At 36.8% G+C, this 12955-nt stretch overlaps 1 protein-coding gene across 1 annotated transcript in view; it reads left to right on the forward strand.

Annotated features, from left to right (window-relative positions):
- LOC310919063 (putative acyl-CoA dehydrogenase 6) overlaps positions 1-12955 on the forward strand; it is a gene marked incomplete at its 5' end in the record, with an annotated part of 81389 nt that overhangs the window by 44651 nt on the left and 23783 nt on the right. Inside the window, 2 exons of the mRNA XM_083878203.1 lie at positions 5516-5645; positions 10272-10378. Coding sequence (XP_083734329.1) covers positions 5516-5645; positions 10272-10378 — 237 coding nt within the window. The remainder of the gene's footprint in view (positions 1-5515; positions 5646-10271; positions 10379-12955) is intronic.

A 12955-nucleotide genomic window follows, 5' to 3' on the forward strand; every position in this document is an offset into this window, starting at 1 on the left:
ACAAAATCATGAAGCACTCTTAATTTTTCCTGGTTTGGGACAAAATTGCATTCAAACTGAGGGATTTTGATGTCTCTTACTAAGGTAATCTGTTGAAAGGAACTTTGCATTTGTTACAAGGGTTTATTTGTGTCTGGAGGTTTTTTTCTGTGTTGGTTTTTTTGGTTTGTTGTTTTGTTTTGATTTTTTTGTGAATTGATCTGGGAGGGGGAAATAGCCCAAAAATACAAATGTCATAATCTCAACAAGACTAAAGTGGACTCACACTGTTTCTGTTATGCTTAATGAGAGGTTTTTTCTCTACACCCAGCCAGAAGCAAATAACCAAGAGAGCAGGCGGTGTTTTCTGAACTTCATCAGTCTCAACTTTTCAGAATGGGTTTATGGGAAATTGAACAAGACAGAGAATATATCATTTGTAATTCTTTAAATTCCTTCAATGTAAAGCAGAGGAAAAGAATTATGATATGGATTTCTGTACTATCCTACTTGATGACATTTGCAGTTATGTAGCTTCAAGGCTCTTTGTACTTCTCTGGAGTTGAAATTCTTGAACCATATGTATGACAGGTGAATAAGATTTGAACACTTAAATTTTGCTTCTGTTGATTTAAAATTGTAGGCTGTAATGAAAACTGGCAATTAGCTTTGTCATCCTACCTTCAAATATAGGAGTCTCTCAGACCTATCTTCAAACTGGGATTTGATTCATGCTTTATTTGTCTTTCAGGTCACTAGAAGTGAGAGCACATACCTGGTGTTTTTTTTCTTGCACTGAGGTAGATGCCCACAGTAGAAATAATACTGAGTGATTTTTTTTTTTTTGGTGTAGATACACTTCATTGAAACTATGTAAATAAATAAGATAAAATATATAAGTATAAGCACTTAAAATGGAGTTCTGGATAAGGTGCATTGTGTTACCACCTTTCCTTTATCCAGGCTCACTTACATTCTTAAAACACTCTGTGGACTACCTATTTCATCTTGCTTCAGTTCACTTGCAGACTCTTTTCACCATAGATATTGTCACTCCCACTAACAGCTACTAAATGGGGTTCAGAAGCAAATTGCAAATAGACACACTTGTAAACTCTTACAAATTTTTGACTGAAGTCTTCAAGCCTGTCTCATCGTGGAACAAAGTCATATTTGAACAGGGGTCTTGAACAAGTGGCAAGAGATGCTCTGGTCTTCACAAATTGAAATGATTATATGAAAGACTTCAGCTTCTCATTTGCCTCTATGAGTCCTTTTTCATAGACTTTCTTGGGTTTTGTCTTTCCCACTGATCTTCTCAGCAGTGTTCTGTATTTCTGTTTGTTGCAACTGGAGATAATGTCTTGGTCTTTTATTTGTAGTTTTGGACATCGTCTGTGCTGTTTGCCATATAGAAAACTCCTGATATCCTACATTGACAGATTTAGTGGAATGTACACTCGTGTCTTTTAAAAACAATGTTTTTTAAGATCCAGTGTGTTCTTCTGGATCCCTAATCCACTGCCAGGGTCGATAAACATGACATGTAAAAATTTGCAGGTCTATATAAAGTAAGGAGCTTTTGTGGGTTGGGAGTGTTAAAATAATGTGGTGGTGGGGATTAATAGAAAAGCAGAGAGCCAATTTAAAGCAATAGGTTAATATACTGACCATAGCGTGGTGGGTTCACCTTGGCCAGCCACTCACTCACTTCCCCTCTTCAATATGACAGGGGAGAAAATACAGTGCCAAGGCCTGGCTGTTGAGAAGAGTGAGGGAGACTGGTCACCAGTTACCATCATGGTAAAAAGCAGACTTGGCTGAGGGAAAATTATTTTAATTTCCTGCCAATTAAAGCAGATTTGTGTAGTGAGAAGCAAAGGCAAATTAAAACAAGATTTTCTACCATTCTCTTCCCCTTCTTCCCAAGTTCAGCTTCAGTTCTTCATTCCTGACTCATCTACCTCAGTCCCCACCCCAAGTGGCACAGCAGGATGGGGATGGGAAGTTGTAGTCAGTCCGTAGCACATCCTCTCTGCTATTCCTTCCTCCTCAAACTTTTTCCTTCCTGCAGCTTGAGTCCTGCCCATGGGCTGCAGTGCAGAATCATTATTTATTCATATGTTCCTGTGCTCTGCTTTGGGCCTTATATTTTAATTGCTTTGTAAAAGAACCTGAAATCCAACAATGGATAAGATATTAGGCCATTTAACAGCTGAAAGTTTTGCTATTATCATCAAAACTGTAATGATTTGAATATAGCTGAGTTGCCTCTTTCTACCTCTTTTCAATTGTAAAAGCAATAATGCATTAGACTTTCTGCCTAGTTTAATCTACTTTGTGCTTTGTTCTTTTAATTTTCTTGCAAATTAAAAATGGTAATGTAGCCAAACAATTCTCTAAAGGCCCCTCATCTCATTTTAAAGTAAAATGAAATATTTACCCCAGAAATGTTTTACATGTGAATACTTAAATATAGTTTGTTATTCTTGATGTGGAATTTTTTGGTGTAGGTTTTTTGCTGTTTATTTTTGAGGGTTTGTGTGTGTATGTGTTCGTTTGTATGTTTTATAAATCAATCAAATCTGGAATTGATTTGGTTTCTTCATTATGTATTTTTTGCCAAAAATTTCATCAAAATTTTCACTTCTTTGTTAGGCGTGGTGTTTGCTCTTCTGAATTAAAATTTAATTGATCTATTAGCATTACATCATAGCAGATACTTCCAGGAAGTGGTGTTTGTTGATAAGACTGGTGAATACAAACCTACTACCACCAATATATTGCCTTTTTTTGCAAATAAGAGTTATTCCACAAAGTGTAAGTTCTGTTCCAAATAAAAATTGAACATTAATTCAATAAAACTTTTGGCATCATTACTGAAGCAGGTGGAAATAAGAATGGCTTGGTGGTTTTATCTCTGATTAAGAGCTGAGTCCCAGCGCATGCACGGAAATATGCTCGGATCAGCTCCAAAATTGCTGGCTGGAGTGCTGGCAGTGGGTTCTACTAGGAACTGAGAAGAAAGGAAGTTTCTTTGGTGCTTGTAGCCAGCACTACCTGCTAATGCTGTGTGTGACACCACTGGCATTCTGGTTCAGTGTGGAAGGCCAGTTCTGCAAAGAGATTGGACACAACTGTGCTTAGCTATGACCTAAGTTACCTGAATACCAGGGATGTAATGGCACAGAATGCACTGGAAAATCGATCTCCACCTTGATCAAGTATTTGGGGCTCAAAAAGACATTCCTTATCACTGTCCATCAAATCACATTTCTCCATGAAACTTTATCATCTGGGCTCCTGGAACAGGACTGATGAAAGCTTAGGTGTGGTCTGATTAATGGTTTTACTGTTTGCTTCTGCCCTTCCTGCCTGCATCTGTGGTTGTGTCTTGTTGTGGTTGTTATCTATCCCTAGATTATAAAATTTTGGGATTTTATAATCTCTTTGCCTGGCAGGGCTTCCCTCTCCACCTCCAGCTCCCAAAGCTTCATTCTGCTCCTTTACTCCCTTTGGACAGAAATTCTTTCATTGTTATTTCTCTAAAAGTTGGCCTTTTGCGGTATTTTATTTTTAAAGTGCACTACTTAGTAATTTATCTCAAATGAGAGCAAGAAGAGTCTATTATGTAGTAATATATAATGGATTGTAGTATGGACAACAAATGTCTCTAAGCTGTATACTTGGATAAAGTAGCCCTTCTTTGGGTCAGTTGTGTGCATAACATTCCTCCTGGGAATTTACTTTGGATAAACCAAGAAACTAAGTGAAATTTAAGTGAAAAATGGGAATATAAATGCCTGGTAGACAAAACTAAAGATAAAATCAGTAATAACAGTAGTTTGGCAATAAAAGTATTGACTAATTTAAAATTTTTAAAAAATCTAATGACAAGGATTTTTGAGGTGCCAAAACTGAGGTTATCTATTATAATTCTGCTATAAATCCTTACCAAATTAGCAAAATCTCTGTCATGCCAGATATCTTTAAATAGTCTTGGCTTTTACCTGCACATACATTCCTTACTGCTCCTCAAAGCATTTATTTATTGATGGGGGCTGTGCAAAGGCAAGAAAATTAGATTATCCGTTCTCTCAAACACATTTCCATATTGCTGTTGTTTTATTGTACTGCTTAAGCTCCCAGTAGGAGCTTTAATTTTCTGTATATTTTTAAGAAACATTCTTTTCAAGGAAAACCTTGGGAAAGTAACCAGTTTTTGATTCTGATAGTCTAGACTTTTCAGTATGAAGTAAGGAGAAATGTTTTTTGGAAACCAAACTTCATGCTTAGTGTTTCCTGTTGTGTTTTCCTTTCAGCTGAGAAAGGATGCAAAAAATAGTTTCTATGGGTTTAGGAAACAGATGATAGCGTACAAAGCCCCATGTTTATATGCACTGTGGTGTTTTGACCTTTATTTAATGGTGTTTTTTGAAAACTTCAGAGCAGGTTGGTGGAGGGGTGTACTCAGTGTTTGAGGTCAGCAAGTGAAAATAGAAGAGGGCCATCTGCCCCTTATTGTGTTTGTGAGGGGTGAGATTTGTATCTATTTGAAATTTTCTTAGCTGGTCTTCAAAGGAGCTTAAAAAAAAAAAAAAAAAAGAGGCAACATTATCTAATCAAACCTGCTTAGTCAACTAACGATATCAAGTAGTAACCTTAACCTTCACTTTCTCACTATATTTCCTTTGGACTATAAGCCATTTAATACAGCTAAAAATTACCTCATCCATCATAGCAATGTAGCCTTCTTCACTATGTAGTGGGTTTATCAGCACTGGGCATGGGAATGAGGTGAAGAATAATTTCTTCTTTAATTGAATTTGCAGATTGGACTGTGTGGGGGAGAGGGGGAGCAATGGGCTGTGCTGGCACCAGGCCAGAACCCCAGGTTGTCAGCTCCCTGTGAACAAAGACTGCTTAAATCACTGCATGGACCAGGTGCCAGGGTATGGAATAAACGTGTCCAGTACTGTAGTTGCGTCTGACATGAATTTCAAGCTGCAACAGTAATTTAGAATAGCAACATGACCTGTGGTCACGCCCTGTGCTGACTTGACTGCTGTGTCTGAGAAAAATGACCACGTTGTGTGATGAGAGTGGGTGTCAGGTGTCATCATGGGGAAATAAAAGCACTTACTACTTTGTGGTGTGATTTGTTCATATGGCCTTGTTGCTGGAAAGAATAATTTTGCCTTCTGGTATCATTTTCAACAGCATGTCACTTCTTCCTGCTGCTTCCAGTAAAAGTAATGAGGCTACTTAGGATATTCAGAAGTGACCTGATGTGCACATAGATAATTAGAGCAGGTGTCATTCTCAATTCAATTCTCAATTCAACTCTCAATATTGTATAAAATAATGTGTTATTGCTTTTGTGAAAGGAAGCGGGTGATTGTCAAGTACTTAAAAATTAGCAGTTAAATTGCAGTTGGCAAGTCTTTGCAGTAGCAACATCTTTTTTTGTTGTTGTTTTTCTTGTTGCTTATGCTAGCCTAGAATATGAGAATCACAGATTTGTTTTTTTCCTCAGAATATGGTGGCATGGGCTTGGACTTCTCCTATAATATTGCAGTGGCAGAAGAGCTGGGAAATATCCGCTGTGGAGGTGTTATACTGGCTATTGGAGTGCAAGCTGGCATGGCTACCCCTGCTCTTACAAGGTAATTTTCAGGAAGTTTGGTTTAGCTTAAAACCCAATTTTCATGAGTAGATAAAACCAATACTGTGTAGACTCACTGTCTAGTTGCCATTCAGTAATGCCTGAGGAAAAAACCTACTCTCTACTTCTCTTAGACAGTTTGCTTTATGGGAGAAAATACTTTTTTTTTTTTTTTTAATGCTACAATTATATTAATTATATGTTAAAACATAAACCTTGTTGAGTAGTAGATTATATGTTTACAAATACAGAATATTGGTGCCACAACCAATGAAAAAAAATCTAATTCCAGAATCTAATTATTTCATGTTTGTCTTATATCCCAGTGCAGTAATACTAAGAATGCATTTAGTTGTAATGATTAGGATCAGTCTAATTCTGCATTATAATTTACTTGCTCTTTTTACAGCTTTGCAAGATGTCAGTCCTAAACTTGTAGCACATATATCATGCTTTGTAAATATGCCCATTCTAGACAATTAATCATTTTTCTTTTTCTCATCAGTTATGTCAGTGTTCCCATTTTAATCACTTACTATCATTCAGGCTTCTGCATTTTCTTAATCTGATTTGTTGGAGTTTTTTCCTCCCTCAATAAAAGTGACAGTTACCAACTTCTTCATGTAGTAGTTTTGCGGACATTCTATGTTGTAACAGCAGTTCCTAAAACTAGAGTGGGGCAACTGGCTGATCCAGCAGTTTGCCCTGGGAATATGGACACACCTAAAATTCTGGAAGATGAGGGTGGGAATAAAATTCTAATAATTATGTTGAAACCGGAAATTTCTCTGCACAAAACAGATGTACAAGAAGGGAAGTTTTACTCAGAAGAACATTTATTGATTTTTTGGCAATTTTCAGGAGGTTGCTGACTTTTTTCCCATTCTGAATGAAAATGCTTGTAAATCTACTGTAGAGTCTGGAATATAAACTCTATTCCCTTGACATCTGCTTATTCTGCTAGGAGGTCTCATCTACAACAAATTTTTCTTAGTTTTCTTCTCCTTTGTGTAATGCACCAAAAACTTGCTAAATGCATGCAGTTCAGTATGTCTGTTGCAACAGTGGCTTAGCTATAGTTCAGCTGAGAATAAGAATAGTATTTTAAAAGACTTCAGATAATACTACTTTGCCCCTGTGACAGCCTTTTATTCAGGGGTTTAAAGAAGATCTGTGGGCAAAAGAAAATGGAATTTTGTTCTATTGCAGTTTTTTGGCCTTCTGTTACTCTGTTCTGCTGTAGTAAAACAGTGAAGTTATATGTATTTGTGCTAGTGAAATACTACAGTGGAAGTTCTTGGAAAATAAGGGTGAAATTGTTGTTAACTTGATGAAATCTTTAATTGAATTTGTATCTTCATCACTGAATTTTTCCACTACTGCTGAACCAATTCCACTGGTTATTTTTACAGTGCAATGCCCCACACACACATGTAAAAGTGAAACTTGGTAATGAAAAGAGAAAGCTGATTGTTACAGGAAATTTTGCCTGTGTGCATCTTTACCTCATGCTGTGTAGTGAGAGGGCCAAGTGCTTGTCCTGGGTCATGGATTCGAATGCACCCATGTCCTGGATGATTTCTTTAAAAATATCTGTGTACTGTGGGGATTCTAAACACACTTGTAGAGATAAGTCACGTTTTGCATCTTGACTGTGCATTGTTGCACAAATCAAACAATAATGTGGGAATCAACCATCAACCCCTAAAAAGCCTCTGTAGCTCTTTGTTGGCTTTTGTAACTTTAGGCTTTGTTCAGCGTTCATTCAGCACATACTGAGTGTACCTACAAACTAACTTCATGATGTGATTCCTGTAATTACCAGAATCCCCTAAGTGAAACAGTAAGACTTTCTAAATTTAAGAACTAAATGCAAAATGTTTTGTCAGCAGTGATCTGACCTTTGATGGTACAGAACCTAACTTTCTTCTAGGTCTTTCAAATGTATTCAGATACAATACTTCCCTTGCTTGCTTACAAATAGAGTGGAGAAAGCAGCTCCTAGCTGAGGCAATGAATGATATGCATTTCCCAGAGCTTTTAGACCAGCCTGTAGAGTGTCACATCTGTAGTGATACCAGATCAGTTTAGAGCTGCTCATCTCAGCAGTAGGCAGTGAACTTTACTGGTTTTTTCCCCCTGTTGTTTATAGGCAAATAGTAAGGATAATGATTATTTAGTGGGAAGAGAGTGTTTTTCTATGTCATCACTGATTCTTTCTCCACCCTTGTTAACAGCATAGCTGGGAATATCAAAAAAGTTAGTTTTACTATCTGATTTATTGTTTGCTGTAAAGGAGAGAAGCTGCAGCTGAGAATTAGAACATATAAACAGAACTGTGTTGATCACAAAAGTGTTACAGCTGTGTTTTGCCATGGTTTTACTTTTCTTTTGCCCTCTAATTACAAGATTGTATTCCAATGGAATTTTTGTCTTTGTTTTCATGACATTCCATCAATGTTAGTCATAATGTATGGAGCAAGAAAGGATGAACCACTTTCATGCAAGTCAGTGTGTCAGAATCTCACACTTGGGACTTTTGTGTTATACAAGATCAACAGGATTCATTGACTGTAGGCTTGTGTGTGTGTATGGATACCAAATGCATAGAAATATATTTTATAGTGATGCTAAGGCTGCACAGTTAATCACATGGGAAAATATCCTCTGGGGTATGGCCCTAAACAGAAAGCTGACATGGTCAAGTCTGTCTTGAGCCAGAACATTATCTTGAAAACAGAGTTTTCTAATTCTGGAGATGTTAAACTGGGAAGAAGCCGATGTTGCATTTGTGCAAACCTGAGACTTTTCTGGGATGCCTTTAAGATGGGTAGAATTTTGCAGAAGTGACATATTTCTAACACAAATCTAGTAGCTGAGCAAGAAGCTACCAGTCCTCCTGCAAGGCGCAGAGACCCACCATCTTCTGAAGATAGTGTAGCCCAACTTTTTTCTGATTGCAAAATAACACATTTTTGGAAAGAACTGATCTGTTACTTGGAACTCAAAGAAAGACATCAAACCAAAAATAATATTCTAAGCAGAGTTCTTGCTGTGAAAATCCTTTGTTGAAATGCTAAAGGTTAGCACAGTTTCAAGCATCAGAAAGCATTGCCAAAAATCGCCACTATCTGCTCTCATAATCTGATTTTTCTGCTCTCATAATCTGATTTTCCATGGTTTTGGTTGAGTTGTTTGGTTTTTGGTTTTTTTTTTTTTTGTTTTTTTTTTTTTTTTTTTGTTTTTTTTTTTTTTTTTTTTTTTTTTTTTTTTGGTTTTTTTTTTTTTTTTTTTGTTTTTTGTTTTTTGTTTTTGTTTTTGTTTTTGTTTTTTTAAATGAATGTGTAGATAGCCAAACTTGATCATGCTCCATGGAAAATTAAAAAACAAAGTATGATGCCAAACAGACATGGGAACTTTGTTCCAGTATGCTAGAGGATGGAGTAGACACTCCAGACTTGCTTCTTGTATAGATTTGGGATTACTGCTGTGATTTTCAGTAGAGACAGGACTAGGAATTGAGCTCCTTGTATGCCCCAAGTGGAAGTGTCTGCCAGATCCCAGTCTGTTCTCTGGCTGCCCCATGTCCTTTGTACCAGGGCTGGTTGGAGGGGATGACTTAGTCTTAGCTTAAATGGCTCCACTCCTTTGGAAGTACTGGGGCAATGTTTTAGAAGGAGGCCCTAGGGAGCCTAAGGAGGCGAGTGGTGATGATGACCTGACAAGCCTCACAACAAAGAGGAAGCTGAGGAGGAACTTGAATTTATGGATTCCTGGACACAGAAGACATTTCACGATGCTAGGAATTTTTCAGTCGCACAAGAAAGGTTCAAGAACTAGACTGTAACCTCACCATTCACACTGCAAGAAGAAATCAGTGAATGGTAAATAGGACGAAAACGAACATGAATTGAGATGTAGCGTATTTTGGATGGATCCAATCTTCTAAACAGTGGGGAAAAAAGCATGTGCCTCTTAATTGAATTTAAACACACCCAAGTGAAATTTTTGTATTAAAATACCATCAACAGTTTGCTGATTCCCTTTTTATTTTTGTGGACATAAAAGAACAGCTGAGAAGGAGCATTAATGGATTTACTGTGTGATTTCAATGCAGATGTGAAATATAAATAATTTAAATACAGATATTTGCAGATGGTGGCCGTCACCTGTCAAAACTTTTCAGTCACCACTAAAACCTGGCAAAGAGATGGTGCAGAAGTCAGAAGATAAACATAAAGCAGGTCCTCCATTGTGGCTGGCTGCAGAGTGGTGCAGGAGCATTGAGGGGAATCCCCAGGGGTTATGTTTATTTAGATCTGGAACTTCTAGAGCAACAGTCATAAAGATAGATTTTGGGCATCTAGACCACATGCTTCTGTGGGAGTAAGAATACCTGAATAGTTTTTAAAACTTCTCTGAAATGATTGTGACTGCACTTCTGGTGAAGACTCTAAATCACAGCTTTGGAGGGTACCTAGTGTATCTTTTGGCTCTGGGATAGCTTTTACCTGGTCATAGGAAAATTGATCACTCTGTGTGTAGAACAAAATTTGTAACTAAATTCTGAATAAAATTTACCTTTATAAGGTTTTAATATCATATCTTTTTGATTATATTGCTGCAGGTTTGGTTCTCATGAGTTGAAAAAACAGTTCCTCGTACCAACTATAGCTGGTGATTTTGTGGCTTGCTTGGGAATCAGTGAACCTGGAGCTGGGTCAGATGTTGCAAGTAAGTTAACCTAGTAAGTTAACCTAAAACTAGCAGTTTTAGACAGCCTGATGTTTTAATGGAAAGAATCTGGTTTTTTCTGACCCTTCACTTTTCCCCCTCCTTTGTAAGAAACAAAAGGAAGGGAAGTCTGACGTGGTGAGGGCAAAAAGTAACATTCCAGGAACATAACACATACATCTCATGCATCCAAAGGCAATCAATTTTAACGTATTTGTCAGGTGAATCAATGGAATAACCTTGTATAGGCTGAGCACAACAGATTAATGCAGCTTTTATGGCGGCCCCAGTTTTCTTCTAGTGTTTTCCTGTTCTGTCCAGGCTCCACTGGCAGGAGCACTCCAGCACGTCAGCAGCTGCACAGCCACCATCGGTTGTGCAACCCTAGATGTACATGAGAGGGAACATAACCTGTTCAGCTGTCCTAGAACTTGGGCTGCCTTGACAAAGACCTCTCCACTGAATGGGGCAAACTACAGAGCCACTCTGTTCTGAAAATGTCATCACTTTCAGAGTGATTTCCTTTTGTTTATTCTTACCTCACCTCAGCCTCTTGTGTTATTTCTGTGAAGCAAAAATATCTTTCAACTGGTGATTGCTTTATTTAGAGCTATTGAAGAATTTGCAATGTCAAATCTATTATCTTTATGATTTAGTTACTTTGCATGCAAGTGTTTTTTCTTGTTTTAGTGCAAGAATATGTTTAGAAACCAGGACAAATGAAACTATTATTCTGAAGTGCCTGAGGCAGTAGAAAATTTGACAAATTAAATCAAAACAGATATGGTAGAAAAAGAAAAGATGTCTCCTTTGATGATGAATTGTGGACTTCACAGAAAAGGGAATGATAAGTGGCCACTTTTAGAGGTTTAGTTATTGGACAGAATATGGCTAAGTTGAACACACTGTGTTCTTACAAATTACTGAGACATCTTCCTGCAGACAAACTTGCCAAGTATGACAGACATTTTTTATCTGAGGAGTCCCATATCCATCTCCATGACCAAACTCCTGTAGTTTATTCAAGGCAAATAGATAAATATCCAGTGCTTGAGCAAGAGTGCAGCAAGTAGATTTCAAGAACATTAATGTGGATAATGAAATAATAGGACTAAATCTTTCTGCATAATTTATTGTTGTTTTCTTTTCTGGGTTAATTGAATTTATTCATAAGAAAAATGCCATAATTTTAGTAGACTTGTTTATTAAATAGTACTTATTAATAATACATAATAATTATAAATAATACATATAAAATATTAAATTTCAATTTAACCTTAATAATTGCTGTAATTCAAATATTAAGATGTAAATAATAAATCTTATAATAGTACTTAATTATTTATTAAATTAATTTTACATTTGAATTTTGCTAATGTAAGAAATACAACATCATTTATTTTAATAAATACCTCTCTAGTTTAATTAGATGATTATCAAAAAATTCTAAATAGGAATTTAATTTTTTTTGATGCAGTGTTCTAGATAATAAGTAACATAAATATTCCTTCAGCAGCATCTTGTTTATCATCTAGTTAAAGGGGTATGATACACTTAAATTAATGCAGTTACAAACAAATTTGAAAAGAGACCTATCTAATGAACTTATGCTGCAGCTTGGAGACACACTGCAGGATGAAATGAAAATACTTCTTCCCCTGTCCTGGAAGATTTTCTTCTTGATATAAATGCCAAATCCAGCTTACAGCACTTCTAAAGGGCAATTAAATGGACGGCTTAGGTATGAGCAACAATAGCTCGTGTTCTGAGTTGCACAATTTGCACCATCTCCAGATGGCCCAGCTGTAAGTAGACTGAGCTGAGAGAAACTGCACTTGGTGCTTCCTTGTGTTGCTCATGGTATTTGGATGTTTGTCTCTCTAAGAGAAGTGAAGTGACATAGCAACTGTTCACACGTGCAGGTTGGGGACATGCTTCTGCCATGTGAGCCAGTATACTTTAAACAGACACAGAGTAAGAATGACACAGAGTAAGGTATCGCTGGCGTTTTTTCCTGCAGTTCCAAAATTACTGAAGATGATATGAACACAGAAGATAAAAATAATATTTACATGAGAACTGAAATGTGTCTCAAACTAATTTATTCAGAATTCAACAGAACAAAAAGGAGCGTGTTTATTAGTCTAATACAAAATTCATGTCAGCTTGAAGGAAAGCCTGTCTGCTTTCAAGTGTAGTTGTTCTATATTGTCCATAGTAGTGACTATGCACCAAAACTAGCACAGAGTTGGCTTGAGAAGAAAAACAGAGCCATACAGATGGTACAGAAAGTGTCTTTAATTTCAGGATTCTGGTACTACAAAGCATTGTGTCAGTTTGAATGATATTGTCTCATTCTATCTCACTCTGATTCCACAATTTATAGATTATCTGTGGGGATATATAAGAACACATCATAGAAAACACGTCCTCTTTCTTCAAGTTATGTCCAGGTATCTGCAACTAGTAACACTGTTCATGTCTACCTCTTTAACATAAATATCTTGCTCCACTTTGTCTCAGTGGAACCCAGCCTTTCTGCTTCTCTGGATTGAGGTTGTCTTTTCTGAGCATAAA

The sequence above is a fragment of the Zosterops lateralis genome (assembly GCF_965231275.1).
Source record: "Zosterops lateralis genome assembly, chromosome: 1".
NCBI lineage: Eukaryota > Metazoa > Chordata > Aves > Passeriformes > Zosteropidae > Zosterops > Zosterops lateralis.